This window comes from Diprion similis, chromosome 4 (assembly GCF_021155765.1).
Source record: "Diprion similis isolate iyDipSimi1 chromosome 4, iyDipSimi1.1, whole genome shotgun sequence".
In the NCBI taxonomy this organism is placed as follows: Eukaryota; Metazoa; Arthropoda; class Insecta; order Hymenoptera; family Diprionidae; genus Diprion; species Diprion similis.
Genome location: NC_060108.1, coordinates 21,912,316 through 21,928,738, shown reverse-complemented (window position 1 = coordinate 21,928,738; position 16,423 = coordinate 21,912,316). Strand labels below are relative to the sequence as shown.

General features: G+C 39.1%; 3 protein-coding genes across 13 annotated transcripts in view; all 3 read left to right on the top strand.

Annotated features, from left to right (window-relative positions):
* The first annotated feature begins 156 nt into the window (after positions 1–156).
* Positions 157–5,352, top strand: LOC124405070 (NCK-interacting protein with SH3 domain). 2 transcript variants are annotated; one of them, XM_046879654.1, is made up of 9 exons: positions 157–425; positions 649–833; positions 923–1,777; positions 2,162–2,364; positions 2,621–2,724; positions 2,804–3,022; positions 3,146–3,318; positions 3,477–3,577; positions 3,745–5,352. In XM_046879654.1, the coding sequence occupies exons 1-9, from the start codon at positions 398–400 to the stop codon at positions 3,833–3,835; spliced, it is 1,959 nt and encodes a 652-aa protein (XP_046735610.1). In that variant the 5' UTR covers positions 157–397; the 3' UTR covers positions 3,836–5,352. The 2 variants fall into 2 exon arrangements, with proteins under 2 accessions (XP_046735610.1, XP_046735611.1); XM_046879655.1 differs by lacking the exon at positions 2,804–3,022 and having other exon boundaries at positions 3,311–3,318.
* Positions 5,353–5,640: 288 nt separating this feature from the next.
* LOC124405072 (glutamyl-tRNA(Gln) amidotransferase subunit A, mitochondrial) lies at positions 5,641–7,422 on the top strand. Its single transcript, XM_046879657.1, has one exon. The coding sequence runs from the start codon at positions 5,808–5,810 to the stop codon at positions 7,371–7,373; it is 1,566 nt and encodes a 521-aa protein (XP_046735613.1). The 5' UTR covers positions 5,641–5,807; the 3' UTR covers positions 7,374–7,422.
* A 1,685-nt stretch (positions 7,423–9,107) lies between these two features.
* The window catches only part of LOC124405264 (kazrin-like), a 76,509-nt gene continuing 69,193 nt past the window's right edge, over positions 9,108–16,423 (top strand). For 7 of the 10 annotated variants that reach the window (XM_046880023.1, XM_046880020.1, XM_046880019.1 and 4 more), the window contains exon 1: positions 12,895–13,055. In XM_046880023.1, coding sequence (XP_046735979.1) covers positions 12,914–13,055 — 142 coding nt within the window. In that variant the 5' untranslated portion in view covers positions 12,895–12,913. Of the gene's footprint in view, positions 9,452–12,893; positions 13,056–16,423 lie in introns of those variants that run through there. The other 3 variants (XM_046880024.1, XM_046880025.1, XM_046880015.1) reach the window with 3 other exon arrangements.

Below are 16,423 nucleotides of genomic sequence, written 5' to 3'. Positions count from 1 at the left end.
CTCATGCACAGCATTCGTCGATATCCTCAGTCAACGCGGTATTGAGGCAGAGTTTCATTTCTTTCCTTCGACTTTTTCCGTGGCAATGTAAATCAGTGCAAGTTGATTCGTGATTCGTCGTCTCTGCTGCTGGTTTGTTCATCGGCATATAGTATGTCGGTGGGTTTGGTGGGCGCCTGAGTGGGTTGCGTTTCGTAAACAAACAGGTTATGTGTTTCTTGTTGAAAAAAAGAATGATAACTCGAGCAGAGTGAATGAAAGTGAAAAGCAATCACCATCTGTTCTGACGTTTTCGTCAACCAGTCTGTACTTTATACCTGCATCTTTTTTTTTTTTTTGTATCGCTTACGAAATTCAACGAAATCATTTTAATTCGCGATTTACATCTTGTGTTTAAATGATGGGTGACAACTACATCAGGTTAGGTAAGATCGCATCCCTTAGTTAGCCAGCCCTTCAATAAAACTACGAGATGCACACGAAACACTTTATATATCTGACTGAAATTATCACGCTCGATTACGCAGTTGGTTTTCACGTTTTCCTTGCTAGTTAGACAATCTCAAATGCCCAACTCGTTGCAACTTATTATTCCAAATGTTCAAAACGGGCGGCTTGTACTAATAATTTTCTTTCTTTTGTACACAGAAAATTATGAGATGCTAAAAGCACTCTACGATTTCAAGGCAACCTTTGCTAAAACTCTAAGCTTTCACGAAAATGAACATTTTATACTATATCAAACAAACACAAAGCAAAGGAATTGGTGGCAGGTTGTGAACAGCTTAGGGCAGCTTGGCTATATACCATCTAACTACGTCACTACGGTCAAGGTATTTCCTTTTCTGATACTGGATACCTTCTGAATATTCATGCATTTCTCTATTTTTCAACAGTCATTAATACTCGATTCTCTTTGCAGGTCGAGCCTCAATTTCTGATCGATTACCTCAGAAAATGCATAGAGAAACTGCAAGAAGTTCAACAACAAGGTAGCTCTGGTCAAGCTGATAAACAGGATCTGCTGCTGAGGCTTGTGGAAAAGGAAAGACAGGCAGAGCTCGGCAGAAAAGTAAAAAAGCAAGCACCCATGCCCCCAGTTTTTTCAACTTCCACCTTAGGAAGAGATACAACTAATCAAACAGTCTACAGTAATCCGGATGGCGATGCTCGATCTGCTCCTAGCAACACGTCCTATGCAACTGCTCAATCTACACTTCATTACGATGCCGATCCTGCAGAAGCCCAACTAATCGCGCAATGCAGGCGGATGACTGTGAACGACCAGCGCAGACAGCTACCTAGGCAATCTATATCCGATACAATTCATACTAGCCAATCTGAACCAATTCAAATGAAGAGAAGTCCATCTCAAAGTGCGCTGAACACTGTAGGCAATTCCTCGCCAATAAAGAGCAGCTCCTCAACTTCGTGTGAGATTAATTCAAAAGCTGCATATCAGCTGCTCGATCAAGTGAGACGAAATACACAACTTAGTCACGAAATGTCGAAGGTTGCAGTTGCTGTGGTTGTTTCCGGTCTGCAGGAACTCTTACCAGCTAGCATAAGTCATTATTTTGCTGCAGTGTTGAACCAGCTTCAAGTACCATTGATTGCTTCAAAAATGAGTATTGAAGAAACACACGATGCCAATAGGCTCAAAGTCATTTTTACAGAGCTTACTTCCTGCAAGGAGGATTCTCAGCAGAGAAGTTGGATGCTGTATGAAGATGAACCTGTTATTGTTGAATACATCAAAGAGCTCACATCCATTCTGGTAAACTTAATTATCTTATAACATCTCTGTTCAGTATCGATAGTAAACAATACATCTTAACAATATCTATGAGTGCTCATCAATAGAACAGAGAAAGATTATAAGGAGCACAGTTCTCTCAGTATTTTTGATGATCGTGCAACCAACAAATCGGAGTCATGAAAGTCTTCGAAAAAGTTTCAAATTGACAAGTCACCAGAGTCCGTCGTTAGAGCAACATTACTGATTTGACACGCTTTTGTTCCTTAACACCTGAAATATACTTGTAACTAAAGCAGTGGCACAAAAATGTTACGTGATACACTGCGGGTTATCGGAATTTGTATTTATAAATCGTTCTTACTGTACATTCTCATTGTAATAATTTTGTTGATCACTGTTTAGACAAATGCAGATGCAAATGTTTCACGACATGCATTAAGATCGGACCAATATAATGGTGTAACAACATTAATACAATACTATCAAATGGAACCCAGATGGACGATTAGGCAACTACTCCTACAATCATTTGGTGTTATGTGCAGTTTGGATGCAGTAGTTCTCACCATCATGCTGAACAGTGTTTTGCCAATGGAATTAGCAAGGTATGAAAAGAAAAATTGTCCTATTATATTACCAAGTTGAAATTTCGCCGTACTCAATTTTATTAAGTGACATATTCATGCAGTCTAGTGCTAAAATGTGATATTAATGATCCTGTGTCAATCTTTTTTAAATTAGTATCAACCTGCTTATGTCAATACACATTATCATTTCATTGTGCTTTCCACTACACATATACTCACTACAGGTATAACGGAATACTAATCAACTGATTTATATAGTGTATTTTTCAAATAGCGATATGAGAACATACCCAAGGAACGTACCAAGGCTGAATTATTCTTCGCTGTTGCTTACTATGATCTTCTCAATGGGTGAACCAATGCCTGTCACTCATTTGGGTAAGAAAACTCCATGCTGTGTGTTCATTTGCACTGAGTTTCAATTTCTTACGATGTCTTTAAAATTGTGTGATTACAGAGCAGCTGGGAACAGATTTTATAGCATTCCTATTAGAATTGATAGAAAATCCTCCTGATACCGATATGGATGATCAAATACCAGATTTATTTTTGAACTTGGTTTTGTCCTATAATTTGCAATTCACCACTTCGGAAAACATGGTATTAAATGCATTGAAACTGCGAACTGTGGCAAAAACATTCACAGAAAAAATTCTACTGCTTCTTAATAGAGAAGGTGAGATTCTGATGCTTCACGCCAAATTGAATCTACTGTAGCAATTGTATTTTACCCATTGCTTCTCCTTCTTTGGAGAAGAAAAAATTCCATTATATCTTCTCGCATTCACCATTATTCTAGAGGATCCGGTACGAATATTCGATCATCAACCTGCTCCTCCACATTCCGTGCTAAAATTATTTGTTGATCTCTTCAGTAATGATGTTACTGCTAGTTTGTTTTACACCAACGATATTAAAGTCTTGATTGACATTATTGTACGGCAGTTGTTTGATATCTCGCCAGGAGTGAAGGTAATTTAAATACATATATATATATATATATATATATATATATATATATATATATATATATATATATATATATATATATATATATATATATTATCAAACAACTCCAGGTAAATGAAAAAATTATATTGTAACCTGATGTGGAAAATTTCGTTCCATAGAAACGCAGACAGTATTTGGAGCTGTGCCGGAGAGTGTTGAGAACTGAAAGCTACAATGAACATCGTCATAGGTGTGAGGATGTGTTGAAATGTTTCACAAGGTTTGTATTGAACTACAGTTCCTTCTGTATTCTAAATGAAGCTCGTTTCGCTATGATTTTTTTCATATTATGCTTGAAAAATGTCGATGAGGGGTAGTAGGCAAATTTTTTTGACAAAGTACCAACAAAGTCGCAAACAAAAATTCATTTGTTGTTTAATCTTATAGGATATTTTGCGAAGAATTACCTGAGAGTAAATCTGACCAAAAATTGGTGCGTGAAATCAGTAACGAATTTCCACATCTATTCAAGATGTGACATATGTTGCCACCCTCTGCTACTTCTGATGAAGATGAAGAGGATCTACATACATTAGTTTAGAGGAATACGATTTATTGATGAAGAGGGATCTTCCAAGCCACAAACATTACTACCAGATATGTTTCACGATAAAACCTATCTAACAGTGGCAAGTATCATGAGATGTCGACCTCAATTTCATGTAAGATAGTTTTGGCTGCTAGTCTAACGTCTTTATTCGTATCCGTAAAGATATGGCAAAAATTATGATATCCTGCAATTTGTTCTGTGAAAGCTGAAAGAGGAATTTGAGAAACTTGAATAGTTATGCATATCTAATGTTTGCGGGCGAAATTGTCGTGATTTATTTATGTGTCAAACATCAAAATCGTGTTAAATGTGGAAAACATAGCGAAGGTTTAAAATTAAACCATTTAGATCGACTGCTTCCGTTCATTCGATGAAGTATGTCCAAAAGCATAGGAGACAGGCAGCTGGGGTTCAATATGACAATTTCTTATTTGAATAATCGTTCAAACGAATTAAGTTTGCTAACACTAATATTGAAAGGATTACGTACGTAATAGTACGTACATAACAACCAAATTTATCTAGGCTTGGTATTTTTGGTATACAACTTTGAATGATCATTAAGATATAATGGGATTAAGTCAGCTTTACATTATTGAGCACAAAATATGTATATTGTTCGTTAAACTTGACATTGGCACAGTTACCGTTGATCTGCGCAAATTATATTTTATGAGATTTTTTGATGAACACGGGAGATGGTCAAACTGTGGAAACAATGATGCATTTATTTAGAGGGGATATTGTGAATCGACTGATTTCTGACTTTCAGTCTAGTCTTTTACATTCTGTTTACATTATTGAATAATACGTTCTAAGTCGTGAAATGGTAGCTCTTTTTAGAACTTCATGTACTATGTATAACTACAGTGTAATGTGAGAGTAATTCGTAAATTGACTAGTACATGGATGAATTGAATCTATCTTAGGAAAAATTGACATTTCAAGATAGATTCGTGCTGTAGTAATAGCAGTTCTGTTCGTGATTTCATATCGGAATATCCGTGAGAAAGCCGAACCTTCAAGACTTAGTTTAACGTATAAGAGTAATTTTTAAATTTGAGATGTACGAGTGATAACATTTTCCGTATTTTCGAAGAATACTTTTTTTAATCAGAGCTATTGATGCAATTGATGAGTTTAATGTAAAACCGGCGCAATATCTGCGTTCACCTTCGATGGGTTTTCTTCTTTTTTTTCGATAACCTTATAACTGCAATGGATAAGCACATTAACAAAAATTCCATGCCCTTAGAAATTTATTTGATATTCTTCGAGGAAGAGATTCGTGTATATTATTGTATAGAAAGTTCGTACTAGACATAGACTTAGGTATGTATTCTGACATATCGCGAGGCAATCGCGCAAAAGCGCCGGTCGCTACAAAAGATAACAGCTTTGCATGTAATACATGTATGAATTAAAGTTTAATTATTGTTACACCTGAAGTATCACCGTTAAATTCGCGTATATACTCATTGTCAATAGATCGGAACCAAATACCTTATCGTTTACGCTAGAAATTCTTTTCTACGATAAGTGCGCTAGTGTTCGATATAGTCGAGATTTGTCTATTTGTCGAAAATATTCACGCTTTCCATGACTAAAATTAGATGAATGAATAAATCGAATTCTAATTCTATATTCAGGGTTCTTCGTTTCCCTGCTACACACCTTTGATCCAACGTAATTTTCTCTCTTTGAATTTAGCGCGCCTCGTACGCCTAGTTCTAGATTACCCGTGTAGCAACGATACTCGTGATTTAAAAGATGCATGAATCGAATATCGAATTGTTGAAAGCATAGTTCATGGTTGATCGCGAGATGCCGGCGTTGTCTACAAGTTGAGGTTATGTAATGCATAATCTTAACCCTGACAAGTAACAAACAAACGGGGACAATGAATAAGATATTGTCACGACCGATAAAACAAGTGAGTAACAAGTTGAATGCCGGCGAACTGAAGCCATCCGATATTTGTAGAGCCGCGGTGAAGCTGGCAAATGCATCGAAGCCGCTAAACCCGTATATTTGTGTGACTGGAGAATCGGCAGAGTTGCAGGCACAGGAATCAGATGCTAGATACGCCGAAAATCAGCCTCTAGGTACCCTCGATGGAATCCCAATAGCCATCAAGGACAACTTTTGCACAAGTGGTACAGCAACGACATGCGCATCTTTGATGCTGGCTAATTTTGTTCCTGAATATGACGCTACGGTATACAGCCGTTTAAAGAATGTCGGAGCAGTTTTGATCGGTAAGACTAACCTCGATCAATTCGCCATGGGCTCTGGAACAATAGACTCGTACTTTGGTCCGTCAAAAAATTTGTGGAAATCCACCTTCATGAGCAATTACTGTTGTCACCCTTCCCCCGAGCCAGAAACAAGCAACAAGGGTACCAGCGATGTTCCAGATAACTGGCACATCGCTGGGGGAAGTAGTGGAGGTTCGGCCATCGCCGTTGCCACAGGGTCCTGCTATGCCGCTCTAGGGTCAGACACTGGAGGCTCGACTCGAAATCCAGCATCTTACTGCGGACTTGTTGGCCTGAAACCAACCTATGGCTTGGTGTCTCGTCACGGTTTGATTCCACTTGTGAATTCGATGGATGTGCCTGGAATAATTACTAGAAAAATAGACGACGCGGTCTTGGTGCTGAACGCCATAGCTGGGCCTGACGATTTTGACTCGACAACGTTAAAGAAGGAATTCACTCCAATCGAATTGCCGGAATGCCCAAACGTAGATGGCCTTAGAATAGGAATTCCAAAGCAGTACAAGCCACCAGGTCTGAATGCGGAAGTTGAAAAATGCTTACTTGATGTATCTAAGCATTTGGAGGAGGGCGGAGCAAAAATATTTCCTGTATCTATGCCCCACACAGAGCACTCTATTGTTTGTTACTCAGTTCTGAATCAATGCGAGGTTGCGAGCAACATGGCTCGTTACGATGGCATTGAATTCGGACTCAGGGTAGACCAGGACGAGTCTACGGAACAACTTTATGCCGAGACGAGGTGCAAAGGGCTTAGCGAAGTAGTGAGAAGCAGGATTTTGACAGGGAATTACTTTTTATTGGCCGAAAATTACGAAAACTATTTTGTCAGAGCCATGAAAGTCCGCAGGTTGATTTACCAGGACTTTGAAAAAGTCTGGAACTCTGATGTCGACTTGCTGCTCACTCCCACTACGCTTACCGATGCCCCAAGGTATCGGGAATTCACCTCCATGGATAATCAGACTCAGTGCTCAATCCAGGATGTCTGCACGCAGCCTGCAAACATGGCTGGAGTTCCCGCTGTCAGTTTTCCTGTAAGGATGTCTTGCAACGGGCTTCCACTTTCTTTGCAACTTATGGCTCCAGTTCTTCATGAAAAACAGATGCTCACTGCTGCCAAGTGGATCGAACAAGTTGTACAGTTTCCACAAATTGTATTAAAAGATACAAGTTTATTGGTGTAAAAATAATTAAGCACTCAACTGTAAATAAATGTATTTATCTATCTTGTTATGAATGTTACAGCAATCATACAGGCGATCTTAGAAATTAGTGTAGTTACTACTATAAATAATTTTGCATCTATATTTATAATTAAACTGAACAATTGCAGAAGAAAATTTTTTTCCATATTTATAAGCAAAGTTTCAAAGAGAAAGGATAACTGATGCGCTTATCTTGCATCTTAATTGTAACGAAAATATCAAGATATTTGAAAAAAAAATTCGACAACCACTACCTTAAAAACGCTTTCACAAATATCTATTGAAAAGTTTGGTAGAGTGTTCGAAAAATAATTCCGTAGATATATGCAGTTAGCTTTTCACGAATTAGGGAAATAGCCTCAGGCAGTGTTCATCATAGATTGCGTGAAGTTCCTATGCTTCACTACTCCAGTCGTGACGGTTCGTTGATGAAAAGATTAAGCGAATTGATGCAGACACTGCGTCAACTAATCCCAACATATTTTGTAACAGTCAATTTCAGTGTCTGAAAAGCTTTGGCTCGTGGGTAGTAAGAGCTTGCGGTAGTAAGAGTTTACTGCAGATTGATAAAGACTTGGAATGAAATTAACGAGTCGATATCGATCATTCGAATTCACTTACATACATGTATGTTACAATGCAAGCTTGTACTTTCATCGCCTAAAGTGAATAAACAAATTTTCCAGCGATGTGGAAAGTAGCCGAGCGATATGACGCCCACGCAAACGTTCCCTCACCCCACACGAAACCCGTGAATTTTCAATCACGTAGGATGTAAACTTCGGACCACGAAGGGTGAGTAATAACAACGATGATACGAGACACCTAACTGCCTCGTAAAAACGCGCTCCCGAATATTTCCTAAGCGCGAAATTATTCGGCATATCATGTTAATATGGTTCTGCAAACAGATAATTGTAAGAATTGTAACAGTATACGAAACACGTTGTACGTTTCTCGCTCTCTGATTAAACGTTCGCTCGGATCATACCCTGAATAGATCGAGTCTCAACGTACGGTGACAAAGCGGCAAAAAACGAGCAAGGAACGACGAGAGATCGTTGGGTCGGTAAAGGGTTGTGGCGGAAAAGAGGTCGAAGGGAGCGGAAGGGACGAAGGGACGAAGGGATGAAGGAATGGAATGGGGTGAATCCACCGTCGGGGCGACGGCGGCTCAGATGGCGCATGCGTTGCCCGGGCGGGGGCTGTTGCTTTGCGTCTGAGCAGCGCCACCGGCTGACGGTTGTCGACAGTTGCCGAGAATATCTCCGAGCAGAAAGACTCGCGGAAGGCGGTCGCGCTCCGGACAACCGCACGTTTCGAATCGCCGCGCGATTTATTATTCCGCGATTACTATTTGCTAGTCTAATCCCAGCGGGGTTTGAGGAGCGTGTTACCTCTTCCTCGGTGAGAATTCGGATCGCTTTTTGAGTCGACTCGACCTTTTTTTTAGGGGTTGTTGGTCTGGTTTCATATTCACCTGTAATTAACTCGCCCGAGCTGCAGGGTTGAAAGAGAATATCCTTATCCAACCCCTCGGAACAGGAACTGTAAAGAAAAATCGAGGATGGTGAAATTCACTTTCGATGTATGAATACGTCGGGAAGAAAAAAGTGAAACAGTTCTTCTACGTCGTTCTATAACGTCGACGCCGAAAAATTGCGAAGGATCGCAAGTGTTTTACGATACGGTATGACCGTTTTTTTAATCTGACCGATTAAGGAAGTGATGGATCAGGGTGAACGGGACCCGGGGAATAACAGGAAAGTAAGTTCAGTGGGGAGCGGGAGAACCGAGCGTTAATCGACGACGGTGTGAATATAAGGGGCTGCGATAATACGCGCTGGTGAATGACGTAGTAACGTCGTCGTCCTAAGGGTGACTGGGAGATCGCACAGGGGTGGAGGTGCTCCTTCCATACGGATCGATGCATAGTGCAGTGTGATCGTGGTGTTTGGTTGTCATGACAACAGTCAAACTTTTTATCATGGAATAGAGAAGCCCCCGAACAATTAAGACCTTCGACGATTTGTTGCACGTCAAGAACTTCTCGCAAGGTAAGACATTGCTTATTATTTTATCAATGTCTCAACGCGATCTGTCCCTCTTTCCCTCTTTCCCTGAAACTCAATCAAATTTTTCAATAGATATAGGAAAAACGCTATTTCGTTAATGTTGTAAAATGCATTTGACTTTCGTTTTTGGTACTGAGTTGAGGTGCTCAAGTGACATATTACTTCAATCACTTTCACGCAGTTCGCATGTCAGTTTCATTTTATCCCATGCTCGCCTGGAGTTTTCACAGCTTTGTGGAAGATTTTCAGCCAATTTATTCTCGAATTTACTACGCAGGTCTTCGAAATTGACTGTTTCGTGTTGTAATTTGTTGACGAGATTTGCAGGGCTTTAATCCACGATGGGGGGTTCGCACGATGGACCGTTGCTGCGGTGAAAATCGAACAACGGAGGGTGGATTTTATAATTACAGCTGGGCTCACTCGTTTCTATAATCAAGATAAATGAATTAACGAGGAGGAGAGCTAGTATCGTGCGAAACTCGTTAAACGTTATCAGGGTAAAAAAAAAATATGGTTCTCTTCTTAAGCGACGTTGCTGACCTCCCCCTTTGACGACATCTGTTGGCGTATCAAGATCTCTTGCAGGCTCGTTCGGATGCCAAACCAACTGTGACGTGTAGTCTATAACGCCTCGACTACATCTCGCTCTCTTTTCTATTTTTCTTTATCGATTCCTGACAGCTCCTTTTCGTGCTATCTACTTTTTTGCTCCAATACTTATCGTATATCCTGCAGTCTTAAAATAAACGTGATGTATTACTTACATTATACTCAAAGTATCCGCTTGTAATTTTTCCGTATATGAATACCAAACGCGTCGCGACGTTCGCTGTATTGCGAATCAATACTTGCATTACACCAGTACATACGACTTATTGTTAATGTAAGAGGCACTTCCACCTTCGATATCTTCTCTCCTATCTCTTCTTAAAGATTGTCGTAATGATATGCAGTGAATCGTTATTCGTTATTGACCAACCCTGCGATTAACCCGCATTTTATTTCGGATATTTTAGAAGCCGATAAATCCTGGCCGACTCGTTAAAACGATATTTCATCATCTAATTGCGTCGGAAATTCGGTTCTGACTATGAAAACAAAATTACGGAACATTCACGTCGAAAAAATGAAGAGTAAAATGTTCGGTAGGGTAAGTTCAAAGTAAAAAAATTGGCTTGTATAAAAACAAAAACAAAAAACAACAACATTTACTTTGCACGACTCGTGCAATTTTACTCGACGATGTGAAAAAATTCCTTGATCTATACGATGTGTGCTGTTAAAAACTCAAAAGCGTTATGAGCTGCGGTAGGTACGTGGGGTAAAGATCCATTACGTTTGGTAGCTCTAATTACTAACCTCTTGAGAAAATTCCCCCACCCACGTCCAAGGAACCCCTTGTTGTCTTAAAAAGACCGCTGCACCAAGCTTCTCGTCGTCGGCACTCCGCTTGCCTTTTAAGTTGCCGCCCGCACGCGTCTCGCGAGTTTTCAACTGGTAAAGACGTCACTTAGAATTCAAATTTCAACGAATAGAAGATCATTTGAAAATTAACCGGAAGAGGGGGGGGGGGGGGGAGGGAGGGTAAAAGATTCGCGTGCAATTAAATTGGCATCACTTGTACAATAATATCATCACTGCACAGTGAGCATAACGACAAGGTCACACTTGGCATTGACGGTATAATTGCTAGTCATCATTGATGCGTTGAAGAGGTCGTTAAGGTGTGATACAGATTTGGTGAACGCCAATTAACTCGATTTAATGTAACAAACTTACGCGCCAGTGAAGCAGAGTAACTATACCAAAATTAATCCAGTTAAAATTATACTTAGCTAGCAGGTGTTCCGGCAGGGGATTTAACAATAGGGTAAAATTAAACGAAGGTATCAAGATCGGCGGGATCCGATCGGGGCAAGCTTATTGGAAAAATAAATAAAAATAAACACGCTCTAACCGAGACACTATCTTTTACCGCGAAGAGAAGCCTTTGGCCTATCCGGAATTCGACATTTTACAAGTTCTGTACGTTTCTAGATTTTAAGAGCTTTCATTTAAGCCCTGTATCAATATCGTACCGCCAAGTACAACTAATTCCATATTTTTAGTGTTAATTTCACATTTTTGCGAAGAAGTTATGTACTTGGCAGTAAGGATTTTGATCTCGCTTATTTTTTGTTTTTGTACGAAACGTATTGTTGCTGGTACTTATTTGAATAAATTTTGTCATTTTTGATGCTTTCTAAGTTGCGAAGTGAATTTTTGTTGGTAGTTTCCACTTTAATGTACCTACGGCGCAAGGTTTTTGCACCAGAGGTACTTTTGGGGGATCAAGATATACAGAAATACGGATTTTCAGTTGAAACAGGAGTGAAACAACGTATTAATTGGATCGACATGAGATATTCTAAGTAGTTTCTAACCGAAGCCCTCGAAAATGAAATCTGATCACCAATTCGTTGCATCCACTTTATTGGTGAATTTGGATCACTGCCAGCATTACTTTTCCGACCAACAGCGTCCGTACCTACTATCATATACTTCACCGTTCACTAAATCTGTTGGAACATAGTTATACCAGAGTTTCTACTTTCTCAAAATTTTTCTGTAATTAAAGAAAGGTTCTAGCATCTGAATAGTCAAATAATCGAAAGATATAAAAGATCGATTCGAATCATTTCGCTCGAAAAATTCTGACTGTTGCATTTCAAGAATAATCAATAAACGACGGATGATTGGATGATCCGAAATGAATTTCAGAAAACTTTAATTGAGACGGAATTGTTTTTCCCAAAACAATGGTCTTTTACTACTTCACATTTCATTCCTGCGGTGTAAACATATTTGCACTACGCGATGAACGAACGAGGTTGAAGTAAATGTCGTTATCGTGATGAAACGTAGAGAAAAAATCATTATTTTCTTATGTTAACAATGATTTTTAAGGCACTAAGATTTGGAAATATGAATGCGTTTTTTTGTTATTACAGTTTCCCGAACTTCAATCAGTTCCAAAATTGCGAAATATCGGTTTTTTCTCAGCGTGAATCGCTGTGATAACGTTATACTAACTTCAACATGATACAAATCACGTCTATGAAATACAGAAAAAACTTTTTTACCAATAGTAATTACAGGGTAGTGGAAAAATGAATCTCAAGTTCGATGCTATCCGTCGTTCTACGTAATTGAAACGCCTTTCAGACATCGCGACGTCAATTAGAAGCGTAGCAGCTTTCGTGCAGACGGCTTGGCGTCGGGACGCGTAGCGTTTCGTCGTGACGTCAAATAGAGCGACATCCGGCAGGTCGCAATTAGGTACGAATGAAGCGGGCGTAGCTGCGTTGTTATCGAGTATAAGTAGGGGCAACCCCAGATTCTAAGCGGTACCGCGGCGCTGAATCAGGATTAATATTTGGATCACCCAGTGCGTTGATTGTCATGGCGATGTGCGGTCGTCGCCGGGTCGAAACGATGAACTTCCTTCATCTTCGCGGCGCGAGATTTTCCGCGATAATAAACGGACTTTCTTATCGAATAAAGTGGATCCTCTGGTTATTGAAGGCGAATATCCTATCTCTTGGTAAGTTGCGAAATTCATCTTTCATCTTTCCTTTCTATTATTCCTATGAACCCGGATGCTGCGCACGATGTGCAGGGCGCAATGCGTCACGGAGATCCGCAAAAACGCGGCTGCAATAACAGCTGATAACACTTTTGTGTCAATGTACCTAACAAAAGTTTCGTGGACTTAGATGTACGTGTGCGTAAAACCGACGTCAACTGCAGTCTGCTGCTCTGATTCTCACTTTGCATGCTATTGTGCAGAAATATCGACGATACGTGCGGGAATCAATTGCTGCACTAGCTGCATTGTACAGGTATTCAATGCCTGCAAGGCGAGTCGTTCGTGTATCGTTTAATTATTCGAAAAAATATTATTATTCCATTAACAATAGTCTACTTATACTGCGTTTTTTGCGAACAAATTATTCACTTCACTTCACTCCCATTTTCACCACGGCAGTCATGCTTTTGTGCTGGAGTTGAATGTCTGTAATATCTTTACTCGAAAACGATATCCCTTGTTATTATACCGAGTGTTTTCAGACCCTCGCAATGTGACAGTGATCGTCTGCCCTTCGTTAGAACAACTCTTGCAAAAAATATGAGCGAAATTCATCTTGAATGTTGCTTCGCTGCGGACCAATTTACAGAGTCGATTTTAACCTTGGAAAAACGCAATTATTTTCACCAAGAGAAAAAAGGCTCTCTCATTGACATTTGATAAATACGAAAGTATAAATCCGGAACATTTTCATCACGCTGTGACTTATTTTTCGTTGCGATGTCTTGTCAAATTGGGGGAGAATGCGACAACATTATTGCGCCTCGTTTGACGTAATCCGATTTAGGAAAGGCGAATTTGACAAGTTAAACTCGCCTAGTGAAGGTTAAACTTGACTCTGAACGTGAAATGAAGCGAAGTCGACAATAAGAGAAACCGAGAACCCAGAAACAAATCAGAGTTTTCATCCTCCACTTTTTCTTTCTATACTTCTTGATTTTTTTTTCTTTTCTATTTTTTTTTTCATTCGATATTTTTACCGAATGCGAATATACCGAACATCGATTTTTACAGATAATTTATACTTAACTACGGAAGCTGAAAATAGTTCGTGGGAATTCAGCTTGGTTTAGTGAACACGTGGTTATAATATTTAGGCACGTTCGACGTTGAATTTATGTCGAGTGCGTTTTGAATCAACGATATGTCATACGCTCGAATGTTAATTCGCGTGTAATTGGGTCGTCACTTCCCTTCCTGATCCACACGCACTTCCGTCTACTATATTTGTCTCGCGTCATAAGCAGTTACGATTCATCGGAAAATAATGTACCATCGGTTTGTTACCGAGTAACAATTCTATCCCTACGTGATTATCCTCTTATCTATTACGTGCGAATTACAATGTTTTCATTTTTCCATGTAAAAACCAAGGCGGAAAACCATTCACTTTGACACGTTTCGAAATACACAAAAAAAAAAAAAAATCGGGGGACAGACACAGAGAGAGAGAGAAAGAGAGAGAGTAGAGAAAAGAAATAATTTACAATTTCTTATCAAATCATTGGACGCATTATCTCCTCTCAATTTTTATTTTTAAGATTCAATATTTGCTCCTGAATTTCGAAGCAAATCGGTATAAGATGTTATTCAAGTAATTGCAGCATCTTCTGCTTATCTTTTGCGTGATTATACCTGCGGTGAAATAAATTTCCATAAGTCAGGAGCAGTTGTTGCTATCCGCTTCGCCCTCGGCCTTCCGGCGTAACTGGAGAAACTTTTTGAAAGCTGAAAGTTTACTTGAAGAGAAAAAAACATTATTCTTGTTAACAGGAGAATAATACCACCCCTCCGCCATTACGGTATTATAGATACCCTTTTAACTCGACGCCCACGCCTAGTTCTTAAATTCCCACAATTACTCCCGTTATAACCGCGGTATTATAATAGAAGTTCGGATAAAAAGTTCCCGATTTCATCGCGAGTATTATTCGCGAATATAAAGCATTGCAAAAAAGCTCGGAAAGTGAAATTCGAAGGCGTCTATCATCAATCTGAGGATATTTTCTAGTTAGTTGACGGCACGACAAATCAAATAGACAATATAGTTGAAAGCATGTTGTAAATCGTTTCATAGTTTTTTTTTTTTCTCTTTCTCTCTCTCATTCTATCGTCTGTTTTTCCTGCCAATCTTCAAGAGTGATTTGCAACCTCGAAATTTATGACTGGTCGTAATTTGAGGTAGAATAAAAAAGAAAAAGGAAAAAGAAAATAAAACCAAATTGAAATGATTGCTTGAGGGATATTGTGGGTGATTTCTCTTAGAAATGATGCGAATGTTTATTTTTTTCACTGTAATAATAATACACCGGTTATTCTTATCTGTTTACCGAGCGATACGTTATACATTTTTGATGATTGAATACTGACTTTCGTGTCAATTATGACGTCAACCTTAACTCTGAAAGGATACGCATTTGGGATAGAACAGGACAAGGAAGAAGATATTTTTCACTCAAGCTTTCCCGATCTTCGAACATTTCTAACAATCCGAAAAATTTATGAGTACTTGCTGACTAACGATAAGCCAGGCAATGTATCTTTTGGGATTAATCCAATGTAAAACAAAATTTCTTTTAATATTTACGATCTGGTAATTCCAAGCGATTCCGAGTGATTCTTGATAGAATCGTGTAATCATATGCATATTATATATTGACAAAATTCCGGGACATTTCAAAAGAATTTACAACTGCAGAGAGTCCTCGATAGAACCGTTTTCAATTGTACGTATTATATGGATTAACAGTTGGGAATAGATTCGTGCTGCAGATTCACTCGAGCACACTTGATACCTATAACTGGTAAAATTTGAATAAACTATATAATTGGCGCACTTGTGCCAAAAGAGAATATTCACCGAGGAGAGTATAGGTACAGTCCATGAATAGTGATAGCGCATAAACTGACGCAGACTTCTTCCTCACTGCAATTCAATAACTGTGCGGCAGAAATTCAAGTATTAGAGAGGGCAAAATATTGACCTATCAGAATTTGAAAACGTGGTAGGAATATTTTTGCACTTATATGGACATATACGTGTAGGTTAGGGAGGTTCTCATTTAGGGCTCGGACGAATTTTTTATCAGACGTTCTCCAAATCGGCTCTAAATAATTAAAAAAGAATTTTCTAATTTTTTCAGGTTTTTATCTCATCTCTAACCCCTGTCTGTAAGAGGGTGGACTTTTCCATTTAAAATACATGTGTTTCGGTTATGTTCTCGGTATATATATATATATATATTTTATTGCAAGAGTAATAACTTTAAAAAAAAATCTGTTACTGCGAAATTTTCGTGGGCATCGGTGCTGCTATCTGATGA

What these genes read in the sequence shown, in the direction of transcription:
- LOC124405070 (XM_046879654.1), top strand. Translation starts at nt 398, where the DNA reads ATGATGGGTGACAACTACATCAGGTTAG. An exon ending in ACTACGTCACTACGGTCAAG is followed by an intron (nt 834 to 922) that starts GTATTTCCTTTT and finishes TTCTCTTTGCAG; the next exon opens with GTCGAGCCTCAATTTCTGAT. An exon ending in TTGCCAATGGAATTAGCAAG is followed by an intron (nt 2,365 to 2,620) that starts GTATGAAAAGAA and finishes TTTTTCAAATAG; the next exon opens with CGATATGAGAACATACCCAA.
- LOC124405072 (XM_046879657.1), top strand. Translation starts at nt 5,808, where the DNA reads ATGAATAAGATATTGTCACGACCGATAAAACAAGTGAGTAACAAGTTG.